General features: G+C 38.4%; 1 protein-coding gene, 1 long non-coding RNA gene and 2 pseudogenes across 4 annotated transcripts in view; 3 read left to right on the top strand and 1 right to left on the bottom strand.

The window, feature by feature from the left end:
- The window catches only part of LOC144650508 (neuronal pentraxin-1-like), a 50,355-nt gene that overhangs the window by 7,723 nt on the left and 23,991 nt on the right, over window positions 1–18,641 (top strand). The window contains exon 2 of one of the 2 annotated variants that reach the window (XM_078510203.1): window positions 17,623–17,702. The exons of the other annotated variant lie outside the window; for it this stretch is intronic. Coding sequence (XP_078366329.1) covers window positions 17,639–17,702 — 64 coding nt within the window. The 5' untranslated portion in view covers window positions 17,623–17,638. The remainder of the gene's footprint in view (window positions 1–17,622; window positions 17,703–18,641) is intronic. 2 annotated transcript variants of the gene reach the window in all.
- On the top strand, window positions 10,827–12,984 carry LOC144648820 (uncharacterized). 2 transcript variants are annotated; one of them, XR_013569776.1, is made up of 3 exons: window positions 10,827–11,328; window positions 11,905–12,197; window positions 12,869–12,984. It is a non-coding gene; the product is annotated as an uncharacterized LOC144648820 (long non-coding RNA). The 2 variants fall into 2 exon arrangements; XR_013569777.1 differs by lacking the exon at window positions 12,869–12,984 and having other exon boundaries at window positions 11,905–12,365.
- Window positions 12,455–14,507, top strand: LOC144648819 (uncharacterized; annotated as a pseudogene).
- Window positions 14,966–16,600, bottom strand: LOC144648818 (uncharacterized; annotated as a pseudogene).

The following is an 18,641-nucleotide window of genomic DNA, read 5'->3' as shown; positions in this document are numbered from 1 at the left end:
TAAGAAATTCCAATCGAGCGAGTCAAAAGCTTTTTTGAAATCGATGAAAATAGCGAGGCCGGGAATGTTTTCTAGGGATGTTACTTTCATTATATCTTGTATGAGTCTGATGTTTTGTCCGATATATCGACCTTGGATATACCCGGTTTGATCGTCATTTATGATGTTTGGGAGAGCTTTAGATAGTCTGCTAGCTATGACTTTGGCTGCTATTTTATAATCAATATTGAGAAGGGATATCGGTCTCCAATTTTCTAAGTAGAGTCTGTTTTTTCGTTTCTTGGGCACTACTTTAATAATGCCTTGTTTCTGGGTTATATTTAGCTTTCCGTGCGTGAAAGCATAATCGAAACTTGCAACCATTTCATCTCCTAATAGAGGCCAGAAGAGTAAATAAAATTCTACCGAAAGGCCGTCGCTTCCTGGGCATTTATTCTTTGCGCACTCTTTTAGAGTTTTAAAGCATTCTTCTTTCGTTAGGGGGTTTTCAAGATCGATTTGTTCAGCGTCACTTAGACGAATAAGATTTGGATCATCGAAGAAAGTTTTATCATTCGAATTATCGGTTGGTACGGCGGAGTAAAGGTCTTTATAGAAATGTTTTTGGCATTTTAAGATTTCATCGGCTTCTGTTATTTCTTGATCATCATGTATTTTAAGTTTTGCAATAAAGGAATTGGAGTGTTGCCTTTTTTCTAAATTGAAGAAATATTTCGTATTTTTTTCGCCATGCTCGTGCCATCGAATTCTGCTTCTGATAATAGCACCATTAGTTCTATACTCGGCAATTTTGTTTAATTCTGATCGAAGTCGATAAAGTTCTGTGATATTTTCTTTCGATCTGTTGGTTTCTAAGATTTTCATTAAACGCTCGATACGACTCGAGAGCTCTTTTTCAATGTTTCTGCGTTCTCTGTTTTTTCTTTTAGAGTACTGAACGCAGAAACCCCTTATTTCCATTTTTATCATGTCCCAAGCAAGGCCTTTGTCAGAAAGATAACTATATTTGTCTTTGAATTGAGGAATTTTGTCTGAAAGTTGTTCAATGAAGTTGTTGTCTTTTAAAAGAGAATTGTTAATTTTCCAGAAACCTGGACCTCTTCGAACATAATCTTGGGACTGGATTGTCAGGATGATAGCGGAGTGATCTGTTAAAGTGGAGTTTTTGATGTTCGTGTCTAAAGCGAGAGGTTTAAGATGTTCAGAAATCATCCAGTAGTCCAATCTACATTGTACTTTGAAAGCTTTATCTCGCCACGTGAATTGTTGTTGATTAGGGTGTTGGCACCTCCAGACATCAAGGAGTTTCAGAGAAGTGCATAAATTTCTGATTTCACTAATTACGTTATTCTTCTTGTTCACGTCGGATCCGCCAATTTTATCGCAAGGTGTTAACGCGCAATTGAAATCGCCGCCGACAATCATTTTGCGATCTGAGCGATGTTTAAGAATATTGAGTAAATTTGAGTAAAAATATTTTTGATCAGTGTTGTTGTTAGGGCTGTAGATGTTACACAGCTGAAATTCAGTATCGTGAACAGTTGCTTTGAGTAATAAAAATCTGCCATTCTCGTCTGCGAAGATGTCATCTACATGAATGGGTAATTTAGGATTGAATAAAATCATTGTTCCTCTGGAATGATTTGTACCGTGGCTGTAATAAACATCACCTCCCCATTCTGATTTCCAAACAGTTTCAACGCTTTTTGTGGAATACGTTTCTTGCAAAAAAATTATGTCGAATTTGTTGTTATGAAGCCATCGAAAAAGCTGCCTCCTTTTACGCATTTGGTTTATACCTCTGACATTTAACGAGCAAAACTTAGCTACAAAAGGAGTTGTCATTTCAGATTATAAAAGGTGATACCACTATGGAATTAGCTACATGATCAGAACAATAAGCTTCTAAGATAATTAGCATTAGACTTTGAAAAACGATTAATACTACTTCGATTCCAGTCGATTTATCCACTTTTCGTCTCACAAAAAGCTGAGATGTGTTTGCAAATAAAGCGAGAACATGAAACAAATAAATCACAAAAAAACATGTATAAAATACGAGGTAGAGCATGCCAAAAAGGTAATAGTTTTTGTAGAAAGGAAATAAATAAATAAATAAATAAATAAATAAAGCAGTTTATAAACAAACCCTAGCTTTATACGGCCGTGACCGCTGCCTCCGCTCAAAATCTGTTTCATAGCAAAGTTCATCCGAAGTCCTCAAGGTCTTCTTCGGAGAGGATCCTTATCGGTCGATCATCGGGCGAGCATTTCACAAAAATCTTTCCATCTAGTGTCCAAACGCTAGTAAAGATCTTAGTTTTCTTCATTTGGAACGCCTTGTCAACAATGTGCCTTCTATATGCTGTAAGGTTTTCGTTGATGAAAATTCCTTCTCGTGCTTCAATCGCAGATGCATAGGACTCAAAGATGTCGGATACTTTAACATTTCTTAGCTTAGTTCTTTCTTTGTATAATTTCGCTTTCGTCTTATGACTACAAAATTTCACGATGATTGGTCTACGACCCTTCTTGGGGCGATGTAGTTTGTGAGAGATCTCTATCTCTTCAGGCTTTATGGCGACGTTAATCGCGCTGGCGACTTTCAGGACAACGCTTTCCGGGTCAGTGTAAAGGTTCTCTGGTATTCCATGGATTTCTAAAGAGTTTTTACGTGTGTACTGTTCTAATGCGTCAAATTCGTCCCACAGTTTTTGGGAGTCGTCGATCTGCTCGTCTAACAAACTGTTCGTTTGTTTTAGCTTCTTTTTCGTGTCGTCTAGCTCTTTCTTGAGGGAAGCGTTTGCCGTGGAAGCTTTCTCCAGCTTGCTTTTGAATCCCTGCAGCTCTTGGTCATAGAACGCGAACGAGTTTTTTAGGTCGGTGAGTTCTTGTTTTAGATCTTTATTTTCTTTCGAGATGCTCGATACTGTGGCCTGGATGTTAATGAGGAGGTTCTTTATATCGCGTAGACTGGGCTCTTGTTCTTCGAAGGAAATGGTATTTTCATCTTCGGATTCTAACGCGCGTTCGTCTTGGTCCGCCATGTTGGATTTTTTGGCGCAACTCGCTTCATCCTCGACAGACCCACGGTCGCCTATTTTATGTTTTCCGGACGTGGCCATAGCTGTCCCAGACATCTTGTGATATATTTCTTTGAAACTAGGCACTTTTTACCGTAGTTAGCCGAGCGGAGGAAGCCGCATTTAGCTTAGCTTTGAAACATGCGACTAGTTCGGGCGAGGCCGCGCATGCTCTCCAGCATCATAGGGGAAGGGGGTGATGCTCATTTTTAAGTCGTGAATGAACGACTTATTGCGGTCTACTGGAGAAAATTCGATTAAATTTGTGTAAACTCCCTTGGTAACCTGACAATCTTATATTAAGTTTAAATTAAGTTCAAAATGGCGGATGAACGTGGACAAGGGCTGGTTTCCCGAGTTGTAATGCGAATTTGTGGATGTACATCAGGAGAATACGAATATTTTTTCCTTTCTGGAAGGAGTTTTTCTAGTGAGGCCAGTGCTCGAATCCACATTTACACACAATGCAACGGAAAGGATGGCCAAGGAAGCAAGAAACTTGCACGCCGATCAATAGCTTATTTTGAAAGTCCGCGGATATGAAATTATCTTTCATTGAAATGCAATCAAATAGTTGGTAAGTAATAAATCACCCTAAATAAGGCTGTATTTTCCGCTACAAAGTAGTCTCACTCAGCAAGATTAAACTGATGCGTTTCGAAACAATTAGAGATATCTAAAGTTGGCTTGCTTTGTCTTTCGGTCGATCATTCATTTGCACGTTCGTCAAGTTTTTGTATCTAGTAATATTTTATATTCGTTGTCACACTCTCGTTAACAAAGTTCCCAAGTACATCTATCTCGTGACTTAAACTTAAATCAAAATTTCCTCTGGCATTCGTAGCTCATTAGGTAGCAAGCGTTATGTGAATGATAAATTTGCTCTGCTTTTGAAGGCAAAACTGCATTTGTAAACACAGTATTATGCATCAGTCCCTTACAATTATCTTTTCTTCATACACATGGTCTGTCAAAAAGGGACATATTAGTTCAACTGTGGTAATTGTAGTTCTCCAGGGGTGTATCATTGCACTTAGGTAATGTTTTGCTTTGTCAACATCCACTGAGTGCTATGGGGTAGACATTCAAAGAAATTTAACATTAATTCAAAGGGTGAGAGTACTATTGTTAGCGGCTATTAATTTTAGCAATTTTTTCTGAGCAAGATTTAGCGACTATTTAATATAGGGATTTTCCAAAAACTTCAAAAAATAGTAATATCGTGTAAACCAGCTTTTACTGGCTGGTGATGAACATATGGCTTAGATGAAAATAAATGTTCAGTAAAAGAAAAAAAAAACTACCGTATCTTGACATTGAATGAACATAAATTGCATTGCCTAAAAGAACAATGTTACCAGTATCCATTTTTGTGTTCCATTACCTGGGTGGGAAGGGGGTACCGGGGAGGTACTTGAAATTTGACCAAGACGAATTTTAGCAAGTACTTAATTTAGCGATTTTCGCCCAACTCACTAAAATCGCTAAAATGTAATAGCCACTAATATAACAATAGTAACCTTAAGGTCGATTTCTGTACATGTCCTATGCCTCCCCCCCCCCCCCCCAAATAAATGCATACAGTCATCTCAGCCGAAAAGGAGCCTGGTTGCATGCCATGCTGATAACTAACAAATTGCTTACACTTAGATGGTGTTGTCCTACAGATTTATTTTAACAAGGCACATAGAATTTTGAATTAATTTACAGATACGCCAAAACAATATCCTGCAATACAGCACATCACTGAACTCTGCATGGGTCTAGGCTGTCAAGAAGTGTGGGCTGGAATGAACATCCTGCAGTAACTTGTATGAAACACATGATCAGAAAAAGAATTTAATTTCAAATTTACTCTCATTTCACAAACAGTGAATACTGCTCTCTATAAATTGACTTTTAGCAGACTGTACAGCTTGAAAAATAAAATATTTGGAAGTTATTGTTATTGATTGCTGAAAACAAAGAGTAAAAGATAAACAAGCTTTAAGGTTCAGATCCTTTAATCCAACATGGCCACCAAATCTATGCAGGATGGCTGGCAATGCATAGAGATTATTTAAAAACGAATTAATAAGGCTAATTAAAATGCATTGATGATTTTCGTGGCATGTAAAGGGTAAAGTAAACTTTTTGGTTACAAGTAAAGATACCAGAAAAGGAAATAAGCAGCAGTTTTCATTTGTTACATGTATCAGGCCTCTAAATTGATAATAAATTATGTTGACTTTACTGTTTCCTGCCAATTTTTAATTCTTAGAAGTCACATGTACATCTTTTAATTATTTACCTTCTGTCACAGTGTCTGCCATTCTTTAACAGAGAAAAATGAATGTCGAATAATACCACTGTCCTGTATAAAATGGCTGAGTTACCTGGCTATTAATTAAAGAACCCTTTAGCAAATGTGAAACAGTTTGGTGCAAAAAAATTCCCTAGCTTCTTTCCATTACCAGCTTCGCAGCATCTTAAGGTACCTCATATCTTGTTACCACTATACGTGTCTCTCTCAGCATAATTATTTTAAGCTCTGAAATAATCTTCACTTCTTAGCTGCTTAGCTAGAAGGCCTCGATGGACTACTGGATGGTTAGTTTTCAGTTAGAATATGGGGTTATTTATCACTTACCAGCTAGAATTTTAAACATGACTCAACTATGACGTACGTTTAACAGATTTCATAGACAATTAAAAAAATTGTCGTTTGCCAGCAGACATTTAAAATTTATTTTGGCTCATTCTGGCCTATCAGTTTATAATACACCACATTCACGACTTTGCTCATAGAGCCTTTGATTTTTATACTGGCAGGCTTCGTCCCGAGACCCAAACCCATACCCTTTCAATATTATTTTCACAGAACAGGCAGTCCTTTCGTATTCTTTTGATTGAAAATGGTACCCCTTTCACATACCTACACAGAGATTAGTAAATCATTTTTGTTAATTTTTCTCTTCAATAACCCGACCGTACGGTGGGTTTGTTCTACCATTTAAACTCCAACTCGTGAAAACCTACCCTACAGACAAAAATATGTACCCATTTCGGCGGAGCCTCCCCGTATAGTCCACCGTATGGAGTACCTCGAGGGGTTTGACATTCAACAAGTGTATCGAAAGTGTAATAAAAATCTGCAAGACACAGCGACAAACCAGTGAGTGGTGCCGGATCTCTTGTAGAAATGAATCAATAAATTAATAAAAATGCAAAAGATAGACGGCAGACTGATTCAATTCTGACGGCCTAAGTGACGAAAACTAGCTAGTGAACAAATTCTTAAAAAGTTGTCCTGATATTTTAGCTTACAATATAAACCTTCCTCAGGAAATAAGCGGAAAAGAAATGTGGGAAACCTATAAAAGGAATAAAATACGTGATAGACTGTTCACAGCCCTCTATTTTTCGTACTTTTTCGATCGATGATCTCTCGCTTTTTTACGTTTAAAAATAGAGAGGCTGTGGATAGTGTAAATACGTGACAATAGAGAGGTTAAGCATGACGTTTACGGCAAACGGCAAACGGCAAAAATCGAACTTTTGGTGTCTGATTTTAATAGCCGTTTGTATAATTTAGGGAAATTGTTTGCATTTACTGTGATAAAGGGATTTTTTTCCTATTTTTCGACTGGCTTTATTTATGTGCTAAAGAAAAAGTGAGCAAAATCAGATAATTTTTGCCGTTTGCCGTTTGCCGTAAACGTCATGCTTAACCTCTTTATAATAATTAGTTCGTTCAGTTTTTTCGGTGCCTCTATAGTTGTCACATGAAACAATGACGTTTCGCTGAACGAATTCGACTGTAGCTGTACTTAATCTGCCTAAATAATACCCGATCACTACAATCCTCCGTTAAATCGTCGTGTCAATAATAAATCAAAGGCCCTTCGAGCAACCTCATGATAATTTGATGAAGTGGCGTCCTTCGTTTTTTTCCAAATACCGTATTTACTCGAAGCGCTCATTAAATTTTTCGCGCCTCAAATGCGGCGCTTATTTATAATTTGGACGCCACAAAAAATCTAATCTTTTACAGTAATTGAAAATATCGTCTTCCGATTCGTCAGTATTCGTCTCTTGCTGATGGGAGAAGTAGCGCTAGCTGTCTGTGCCCTTCACAACATTTACAGAGATACGTATTGTAAGAATGTTGGGTCGAAAAACAAATGGGCGAGCGGTAAACAATCACTTAAAACTGCATAACATCGCTTTTGATGGAAAGAAATGTCCAAGTTTGTTTTTAAATTTGCTTTGTAGTTCTGTTTTTTAGTGAAACGAAATTTCCTGCGGCGGTTATTCGGGGGCGGCGCTTATTAATTTTTTGGTCCTAAATGCGGCGCTTATTCGAGTAAATACGGTAAGCGTTCAATAATGTAACGGTCTCACTTTATTTGCCTTTTATTTATTTCTTTTTTTCAAGGGAGTTGCGTCAATGGGTTACTGATGCTTTGTGCTCTCCGGCTTCGTATATTTTGTCACCACCAAAATAAAGTGTAACCTTTGAATATGTTTTTTACTGTCTGGGATGCGCTGAATTGTGTTTTAAAGTGCTTTTCTGTTAGCACATAAATTATATACGGGCAGCGACAAGCGTTATTTTTGAGCAGCCGATGAAATTGAAGAGAAAGATGTGCCTAAGCATTTCGTGTTTCTGCTCGCCTCAAAAAGATGAATAAAGGATGACGTGACAAGAGATGACGTGACGCAAAACAAAAACGTGCAGTGTCAAACTCCTGTTTTTCAATGAGCTGAGACGTTTACTAAATGACGTCACATCAAGCGAAACTGCATGTATCTCATACCTGCTTTTAGTAAAAGTCACAATCTCACGTTATTTGCCTCTTTGAATGATTTCTTTTTTAATGGGAGTTGCGTGAATGGGTCACTGATAGCTTGTGCTCTCAGGCTTGGTAGAGGGAATTTTTTATCAAAAAACATTGACATTGACACGAAACAAAAACGCACTGCGAAACGTGCTAAAATGTTTATGAAATCACATCACATGGCAAGCGAAACTGTATGTATCTCCCTGCTATCAGTAAGTCGCAATCTAACTTCGTTTGCCCCACTGAATGTTTTTTGTTTTCTTTCTACATGGAAGTTCCGAGAATGGCTCATTGATTGCTTGTGCTCTCAGGCTTCGTAAAGCCAATTTGTTTTACCACCAGAAGAAAGTGTAATAATCCTTGATCATCTTTCGCATTTAGGAATTTTTGGAAAATAATCAACTTCGTTCCCTGGAAGAGAGAGAACCTGGGAATGAGGTTGGTTGACATGTGCTCAATTGCGTTTTAAACAACCTTTTTGTCAGCCCGTTTACCATAAATGCATGAATTGACTGCGGTTTGATATCAGAATGGAGTGAGTGATCCAATGAGAGAATTCGAGGCCAATAACAGAACCTTCATTACCATTCGGTAAAAATGAATAAGACTTCAAGCTATAACGATGGAAGTGAGCAGATGTCTTTTGCAAGGCCACCAATTGCTTAGAATCCTCTGCAGTCGTTATTTCGGTCGTCCCATGTGCTATCATGAAGTTGAATCATCTCGTCATTGCTTCTTTCGCTAGTTTAACATTTCTTGTTTTCGTTGGAATATTGTTGGAGCAGTGTGGCTAGGCGAAAACCATAAAAGGTGAGCTAGGCGACAAATTTCATTAAACTCAGCGCATAAAACCAGTGGGAGGTCCGCATCCAAACAAACTTTGCCCGAGGTGTCGAGTACGTTTAAGGTGGCCCGCGGGTATTTATGAGGCTGACAGTTCCCTTTTTTAAGCGCGTTTTTAAACGGAAAAACGTGAAGCGATTGCTTAGATGTTTGAGAATCTGAAAGAATAATGCTTAAATTACATAAAATGATAAGTTTTATAGCGATCAAACACGATTTGTTTAAGATATGAGAGATTTTCAGAAGCCTTCGTTTTTAATAAAATGCGATTATTTTTAAAATGCCACGGTGAATTTTTTTGTAATTACCCCAAAACGCTGCCAAACAGTCGAAGTTAACTCACAACAACTTACAGGAAAATCCACTCCGTAGATTTCCTGAACGAGCGACATCTTTATTTTGCCTTTAAAAACTGTTGTGTTATGCGTCTGTCTTGACCGTCGCATAAATGTGATACTTATAATAACCCGGTACCAGCCAGTTTTGAGGCTGATGTCACCTTATAATCTTGTGTGTAAAAGTTAAAAAGATCGTGTATATACATCAAATGTTAGCAGTCAGTAAAGATGGATGGTTTTCAGCCGAACTTTGGAAAATATCAAACAAATGACGTTATTTCAAATTGCGAAAAATTTGTCGATTTGTTTTGCATTTTTTTAAACCTGCAGCTAGAACAGGATATTGCAAAGGTTTGTGCCGAGTTTCAGCGTATTCCTTTCATACGGTTTGAAGAATTTAGGTCGGATAGTCAGGTACATTTGCTTTCCAAGTTCTAATCGCTTTGTAAACCACTCATTTCGAAAGAAATTATTCTGTTGTTGTTCGAAGAGAGGTGTTACTTCCAAATTCCGCACGATCTTCTACCACCAGCGAATACATGTGTAGGAACGGTAGTTGTCATTTTAGTAGTAACTATTTTAGGCTGTATTATTTCCAAGTGACAGAAAATCATGCGGAATTTGAAAGTAACACCTCTCTTCCAAAACAACAGTATAATTTCATTCAAAATGCGGGGTTTTCAAAGCGATTAGAACTTGGAAAGCAAATTACCTGACTTTCCGACCTAAATTCTTCAAACCGTATGAAAGGAATACGCTGAAACTCGGCACAAACCTTTGCAATATCCTGTTCTAGCTGCAGGTTTAAAAAAATGCAAAACAAATCGACAAATTTTTCGCAATTTGAAATAACGTCATTTGTTTGATATTTTCAAAAATTCGGCTGAAAACCATCCATCTTTACTGACTGCTAACATTTGATGTATCTACACGATCTTTTTAACTTTTACACACAAGATTAAGGTGACATCAGCCTCAAAACTGGCTGGTACCGGGTTATTATAAGTATCACATTTATGCGACGGTCAAGACAGACGCATAACACAACAGTTTTTAAAGGCAAAATAAAGATGTCGCTCGTTCAGGAAATCTACGGAGTGGATTTTCCTGTAAGTTGTTGTGAGTAAACTTCCACTGTTTGGCAGCGTTTTGGGGTAATTACAACAAAATTAACCGTGGCATTTTAAAAATAATCGTATTTTATTAAAAACGAAGGCTTCTGAAAATCGCTCATAACTTAAACAAATCGTGTTTGATCGCTATAAAACTTATCATTTTATATAATTTAAGGAATTTTCTTTCAGATTCTCAAAAATCTAAGCAATCGCTTCACGTTTTCCTGTTTTAAAACGCGCTTAAAAACGGGAACTGTCAGCCTCATAAATACCCGCGGGCCACCTTAAGATCGAGAGCAAAGCTTTTCTCGAACCAGACAGACCAAAGTCGGCGAATAACTGTTATTATATTTTATTTACTTTGTTATAAGTAAAGAAATCTAGAAAGATCGTGTCGGAATTTGTTTTTATACGGCACACACTCAATATCGAGTCAATTGGTTTACTTCGGCAAGAGTGAGAATTATGATCTGTTTGCTATACAGGTCAATATAAGTGAGGCTTTTACTTTTCACTTATCGTCTTTAAACCGAGCAGAAATCACGAACAAAGAGCTTCGCCCCTTTTTCAGTAAACTTTTTTTTTCCAACGTTCCCCATGCTAGTGGTCGCTTACTGTCAGTATCGGCAAAAAAAATTGATCTATGTTGTTTTGTTTTTGTTTTGTTTTTTCAAGCTAAGTCAGTGAGCGTAAAAATCCCGCCTTAGTAGAGGACTCTTGCCAATTATTACTTGGACGCCTGAATTGAGTTCTGTAAAAAAATAAAAGAAGTAAGAACATTGTTTTGAAAGAGTAAAGATAATAAATTCAGTAAATTAGTTTTATTTTTTAACATGTTTAACAATTTTTGTTTTATTATTCTATTTTGTTATTTTATTTGTAGGCAAATTAAATTACCCGAGTATATTCTTAGTTTGATATGAGATAACCTTCAATTTTGAATGTCATGTTTGTTTAAATATTTTTTATTCTTTTTTGGCAGCCAGAAGTTTATTAGTAGATTAAGTGTAGCCCTTTTATATATATATATATATATATATATAAATTGAATGACTATTCAACCTAAACCGGAATGTTTGTAATCAGGCCTCCAGATGTCAAAGCAAACAACCTAGTTGATAAAACGGTATGTATAAGTTTGCTGGATAAAAGTTATTTATTTCACTTCTAGTGCTTGGTTTTGCCGGGGGAACTGGCTTCGTCTACTAATCAATCCTGTGATTGGCTAGTAGTCGAGGCCAAGTGTTCCCACGTTAAAAGCTGGACAACAGCGCGGCAAAGAAAGCAATATAATAAATCGAAATAAATCTCTTATACTCTCAATATCGGCCTCCGCCTCGGTCTTTCCGGCCATACTGAAGAACACAAGAAAAATGACAAATCTTTGCAGTCACCAAAACCCGACGGCTAAACAAGGTGTTCCCATTACGCTTATTTTCAACTTCTATTGTACACACAACTTCAAATCATTAGATCCGGGAGAAGGGCACTCCTGTCAATTTAAGATTGGTGTGTGCCACAAAGATTCTTTACCCCTATCGGTAATTCATTACATGCTTAAAGTGGAAACAGAAGAAACTGCAACAAGCAAGGAGAGTTACACACCTTATGACGTCACAAGGGGCTGTTTTCGGCACCAATCTATAGAAAACGGGAAATAAACGGGTTACAAAAACACTGCTTTTAACTTTTTCTTTTACAGTCGAGCACTGCTTTACCCAAAGACGATATCTTCGCAAAAGTGACAGAAAGACAAAAGACAAGAAAACAACGTCTTGAAAAATACTGTCTGGAACACGTTCAACAAAACCCATTACCCAGAAGACAACAGCTCGGACATCTTCTCATCGACGATGACAGCAAGTACATTTACTGCGCTGTCCCTAAAGTGGCCAGCACTACAATGAATGAAGAGAATGTTGTTAAGTCTAAGGAATGATAGCGATATATTTGTAAAAAGGCCAGTACACACTCCGCGTTTGTGGAAACACATTAGTGATGTATAACACATCGGATAACTCAAAGCGTCTTGCAACGCATTTTAAGTTCCTATTTTTCCGTGAGCCATTTCACCGTTTGTACGTTATCCGGCTACAAAGATAAATTATTCGGGAAGGATAGAATATACACAAACAGATTCCGCCAAACGATAATCAAAGCTTACAGACCCCAAGATGTAGAAACGGTTGGGACGAAAACTAATAACAACACTTTTACTGAGTTTCTAAAGTACATTGTAACTTCTTCAAATTGGGGCCTCAGTTAGTAGTGCAGTGTATCACAGTAATGTTGCTCAACCTTCACAGTCATTGATTAAGTCTATTTGCTATCCACACCTTTACAAAGTTAACACCAAAGCAATCAAGCATGGCTGCAAATATGAAGATTATGCTATAAAGGCATATGAAGCTCACATGAAAAACACCCACATTAACTTTCAACTCACACGGTGTGGGTTGTTTATTAACAAGAAGTACCCTTTCCTCCATGCCACGTCAGACTTTTTAACGTCATGCGATTGTTGCGGGTTGGGATGTGGCGAAGTTAAATGTCCCATTTGCATCCAAAATGGTGACTTTGAAAAATATGTCGAAGAAAAGAGCTCTTGTTTGGAAAAAGTCAATGATCTCTTTGAGCTTAAAAGAAATCACAACTATTACTTCCAGGTTCAACAGCAGTTGTTTACCTTACCGGAAATAATGCATTGTGACTTTGTTGTCTGTGGAATTGACTCCCATTTAAATGCACACTTAATGACAGACAGAATCTACCCCGACACGCTCCACTTGGAGACAGTTTTAAAGAAACTTGAAACTTTTTGGAGAATTTGCATTCTGCCTGAGATCTTAGGCAGGTGGTTCACGAGGAGATGCGATACACCTCCAAGTGTTCCCAGTGACAGTGGCATTTGCTTTCTGCAGAGGCCAGCCCAGTTATCATGTTGTCTCATGTAGTAATGTGGACTGCCCTTATGGTAAATATCCACACCACATGTCTGTCACTTGATGAGGTGCCATTGTTGAAGACATGATACTGCTCATGCTGTAGCAGATTGCCACAGTTCAAGCAAAGGAGAAAAACAAAAAAAAGCAAAGAGCCACCCGCGGTGAACCAGGCTGCCATGGAATGTAGCAGCATTTGTATTTGTAATGTCAGTGCAACCGCAACTGACAGATTACTCGAGTGTCACGGAACAAGCTGCGGGAGTGGACACTATTTTCATTTGAGTTGTTTGGGGCTGAAAAGGATGCCAAACAATGCTAAGACAACTTGGCAGTGCGAGGCTTGTAAGAAAAAACAAAAAAATAATCTTAAGACTAAACCTACTACTTCTACTTCTTTTGCTGCTTGTTCATCCCCAGCAGATTCGAGTGTCTTAAGTGATTTGAGCAGCGACAGTGATGATGATCAAATTGAGATCACTAACGAAACTACAGGCACTGTTAACAAATATGGTCCCCTAGCAAAGCTGCAAGCTTCAGACTATGATCTTATTAATGATTTATCTGGTTGGCTTAATGGTGACATTGTAAAACTAGCACAAGTGCTTATACAAGACATTAACCCACTACTCGAGGGTCTACAACGTCCAACCCTTGGACGTGTAAGGAATTTTGACGTTGTCTCAGGTGAATTTGTTCAAATTCTACATACAGGCAGTAATCACTGGGTCTGTATTAGTAACATTGGATGTTTGCCTAGGAAAGTACACCTGTATGTCAGCCTATTCAATGATGTCATTAGTCAGGAAATACTGAGGATCAAACTAATGACCTGCTAGGTGGAGATTTGGTTTCACTAGAATTTGTTCCTGTGCAGCAGCAGACCAATGATAGTGACTGTGGTGTATTTGCCATTGCGTTTGCTGTCTCTTTAGCTTTAGGGACAGACCCCATGCGTGCCACTTTTGATGTTCGAAGAATGCGTCTCCATCTAGCAGCTTGCCTCAAAGACAAAAAATTGAACATGTTTCCAATTTTTTAAATGCCAGTTTTATTCAAAGGTAAACATAAGTAGATTGTCTTACTGGTTGCAACTTTAAATTGAAGGGGTGTATGAAAAATATAAAAAAAATATGAGCTTACACTGCTCTACCTTCCCCTTTTAAAATAACTTAATAACTTAGTGATTTATTCTAAAAAATGATGCATGTAGCTCTATTCATTGATAATAATTATATTATTGATCGTAAATGCAGTCTTCGAGTCCTTACAAAGTATCAATATTCTTCTAATAGCACCAGGCTACTGTAGCTTATGACAAACAAGAACCTATTTTAAACCTAAACTATTTTTAAAATTTCCAAGAAACAGCAAATAACAATTACTACAGGATGTAATCAGTTGTTTATAACTTGGAAAAAATAAATTCTTATCAGTTGTTTTCATGTTACACTGTATGTCTGTATCAATATAAGAAAAATAATTATTTACAATAACATTACAAGACATAATTAAGTAAACAAAATGTTGAATTTCAATGTGTGGTCAGAGAGCAGACTCTGAGGCCCTACCAGGGTAAATTCCAACAAGCGACACAGCCCAAAAATTACTGACGGCACATAAATAAAATGAAAACAAACAACAGTTTTTTTTGGAAATACTGAAATTACAACAAGGACAAGCCATCTTTACAGCAATACTGGGACATTTTCAAATTTAGACAGGCGACACGGAATCCCCCCCCCCCCCCCCCCGCCCCGGCAGGGCCTCGACTCCGCTTTGGCTAGTAAACATAATTTACTTTTACTACCCCACCCATGACTAGTCAAATGGAACTATGGAGGGGCACAAATTTACAAGAGCAGAGCAAACCCGAATTATGCGGTCAATGATTTGAACCTGTGCCTCAGGTAATCCATTAGGGTTGCCCCTTAGGAAATCTGTGGGAAGGGTTCCCTCTAAAATTGTATATTTTCGGCGCAACAGTCCAATGACTCTTTCGACATGTATGCGTACACTGGCAATTCCTCTCGTCTTCTCGCCCGTCTTCTTGACATCTACAGGGTCCAGCTGGGACTTCCCCTTAGTGAACGTAGGAATAACCAGTTCCGCCTGTTTTAGTCCCACACTCTCATTGACAGTAAAGCCCCTGTCTGCCATGACCATATATCCCCAGGCAAGAGTTTTTCAAGGAATCCACAGTTTTATGTAAAAAAATTGTCAGAGGTTCTTCCTCCCCATGCTTCAGAGACAAATGAAACAGTCCCTTGAGGTGTGATTCCAATTAAAATTTTGATGGTGTTGTGGTGTTTGTAAGAGCTAAATGTCTGTGCTCTTGCCATTAAATTTGTTGGCTTTTCAATGAAAACCTCAAAACAATCAATCACTACTGTTACCTTGTTTCCAAACGCATATTTGAAACACATTGGCATTGTTTTCCAAAGATTTTCCCTGTCTGGCCAGTGAATGAGTGGACTCAATCTGTTGTCCATGGCATTGATCCATGACCAAAAGATCCGAGAAACAGTAGGCACTGATACCATGAATCGGTAAGCAAGATCTTGAAATTAAAGGCACATTGAGACGGAGTTTCATTAAAACCATCACAAATTCCTGAAAAGGATCCAGCGACTGTGAGCGACGATTCACGTGCGGCGCAACATGATTCAATGTTGTTAAAAGAACTTGGTAGGATGGCAATCCTGTGTAAAAGCGCACTTTATCGTCAGATTTAAAATATTCCCTGTCCGGTGCTTGGTAAATAGGCTCAAAAAACATGTATTCCAACTCTTCAGTTTGTGTTGCGGCGTCTTTTGGGCCGTCATTTGAAGAATCGACATCACGAGCAAATTCTCCCGTTCCTTTGCTCGTAGCACCACTACACGATGGCTCCTGTTGCTCCATTAACATAGCTGGTTCCTGTTGCTCCACTAACATAGCTTCTGCAGTATCAGCATTACCAGCTTCTGTACTTGTACTCGCCTCGGAGAAAGGGATATTGACTACACGATTGCCGCTTTGATTAAGATGCTTTTTTTTTTCAGCAAGTTCGGCTTCTTGTTGCTCATTGTTTCGCTTCCGGCGTTCTTTTGCTCTTTCAGCTCTTTCCTCTGCAGCCTTCTGTTGTTGTTCTTTCCGTTCGGATTCCTTGTATTCTTTTGTACCGAGGTTTAAGGGGAAACCCAGTCAATATTGTGCTTGTCCCAGGAAACTGCAGGCTTCCCTGAAACGAAATGACGACCACAAACACGCTCGCTTTCAAAAACGTTCTTCGCTTTGGTGTCGCCCCGACTCACCGCAGAAATCCATCGATTTCGTCTCTCCCTCGTTAATTCTTCCCATTTCTCGCCTTGATTTGTCACAACCTTCGGTATTTTACTAAAATTTATCTTGTGCTTGCCGCTTTTGCTCCCACAACCGACTACAATACAGTGGACCATCTCGAACTATCGCATTCACGTCTCTTCGCTTCTTAGATTGTTTACACTCGAGGGGCACAAAGATGGCGGATAGCAACCGTTGCCAAGGCCGGTGTCACGTGAGTGAAAACCAAGAATAACCAAATTCTAAGTTTCGATTTAAGGAACAGAGGAATTACTCTTCGCGCATCTCAACTCCTACTACACAATCGTCAAATTTACTGTGAGAGGTGTCAACTGTAAATATCATTTTTTTTTGAAGCGTGCCAGCAACGAGCGTTTCATGTTAGGTTTACTAAAAACCGCGGAGAAACGAAAATCAAAATCAATATCAAATCAAATCAACCCGATCAAGAAATTTTTCCCAATACTGGGTTTCGTTTAATTTTATAAACAATCTGTTGAAAGATCCGTCCCAATACAAAAACCATTTTCCATCTGCCAATCATTGTGCCTTGCTAATCTATTACAAAATTAACGACAAAATTTTGGATAAGTGTTCATAATTGAACAATTGAGAAAGAACAGGAGCATTTTAACTCTCAAGGACGGAAGCGTTGCGCGTCAACTGTAAGCAACACCCTTCGTGTGGAAACTGTTAAGAACCATCTTTGAGCCTGTAGAGCACTTCAAGAAAATCTCGTCGAAGAAGCGGTTACGTTTCCTTTTGCTTATGGATTTGTAATGCAGATACTCGAGGGATTACATATTCACTAGAAACCACGGCCTCCAAACCAACAGCTACACAACTGTTTACCACCTGGAATACCTTTAAAATCAACCCCTCAAAAATAGTGCCTCCTCCGGCCGTGTGTGCGAATCACACTTCCCAATTATGGCTTTGTGGCCATAAGAATTCGGTTTTTCTGTACATTTATAAAGGTTTGTCTTAGCTGTAAAGTTTTTAGTTTTTTTTTACTTTATATAGTGCATATATTTAAGAGAAATGTTGAAAATGTTTATAAAAATTCTTGTTTTGTTGTATTTTTAATGAGATTTCTCGGCTGATTAAACAAATTTGTTTCAATGCCCACAATCTAAAGTTCATTTTACTTGCAGGTGAAGAAAATCGAGTATGTTTCTTGTGATCGCTTGTATTTGTTTGGCTTTCTTCAGGGTGAATGCAAGCGGCGACCCAGGTATCTCAAATAATGAAATACACGTAAATATTTTCTTTTAAAGACGAAGGACTTTATTGAATGTTTAGGTTCAACGCTTTGGCTTCTAACCGTCCCTGTATCACTTTAAATGTTATCACTTTTCACGCTAGAAAACGACCCAAAATAAGCATAGTCCAATAGTCCAATATCCAGCATAAGACTTGTTGGATACAACAGTCTTACGAGCTACATTAAAGGACACCTACGAAGTGGACTCGTTATAATCACTCGTAGCACTCGTACTCTCCCTACCCCCGCCCTGCATAGGGGCTGAACCCCCTAATATAGCGCGTGGAAAGGAGAGTTCAGGGACTTTAATATACGATATTGTGATATAATGACAAAGTTGTGATTTTTGGCCCCTTTTTTACTTTCTAAAAAGGACGTAAAAGTTTCCAATTGATTAATGTAATTAAAATTCTACACACATTGTCTTACCTTTTTCGCTTAATCTGCTTCGCGCGGATCTCTAAACGGTTTCGTTTTTCGACTCACTGGAAAACGCGTCATTCTAGAGAAAAGGGAGTTCTGACAAACCCTCATGTTGTACTACAAGCCCACACCCTGTCAAAGGCGTTGATTACTTTTTGTGCTTTCCTGCTATCTGGTCCCGTCTGGCCTCGTAGCTCAGTCAGTAGAGCCAAGGTGGTCTAATCTGGAGGCCGTGGGTTCGAACTGCACCGAGGTTATAGAATTTCTCTTTGCCTCATGTGGTCTCCTATTTCTTTTTAGAGCTAACGCTCAGTAGGAAATGCTGGGTTATTTTTCGGCATTTTAAATTATATTAGAGGTATTTCTCTACTTTCCAGCTTCCGTGCTATTCCTCTTTGCACGTACGGATTCTTCAATAATCAATAAAAACTACTGGTAAGAAAACGATGTCAACTTCAGTTTATGAACAAAAAGACTTTCGGCACT

Source organism: Oculina patagonica, chromosome 4, assembly GCF_052425735.1.
Source record: "Oculina patagonica isolate OP01 chromosome 4, crgOcupat, whole genome shotgun sequence".
NCBI classification, from domain to species: Eukaryota; Metazoa; Cnidaria; class Anthozoa; order Scleractinia; family Oculinidae; genus Oculina; species Oculina patagonica.
This window is presented reverse-complemented; position numbering and strand designations above follow the sequence as displayed.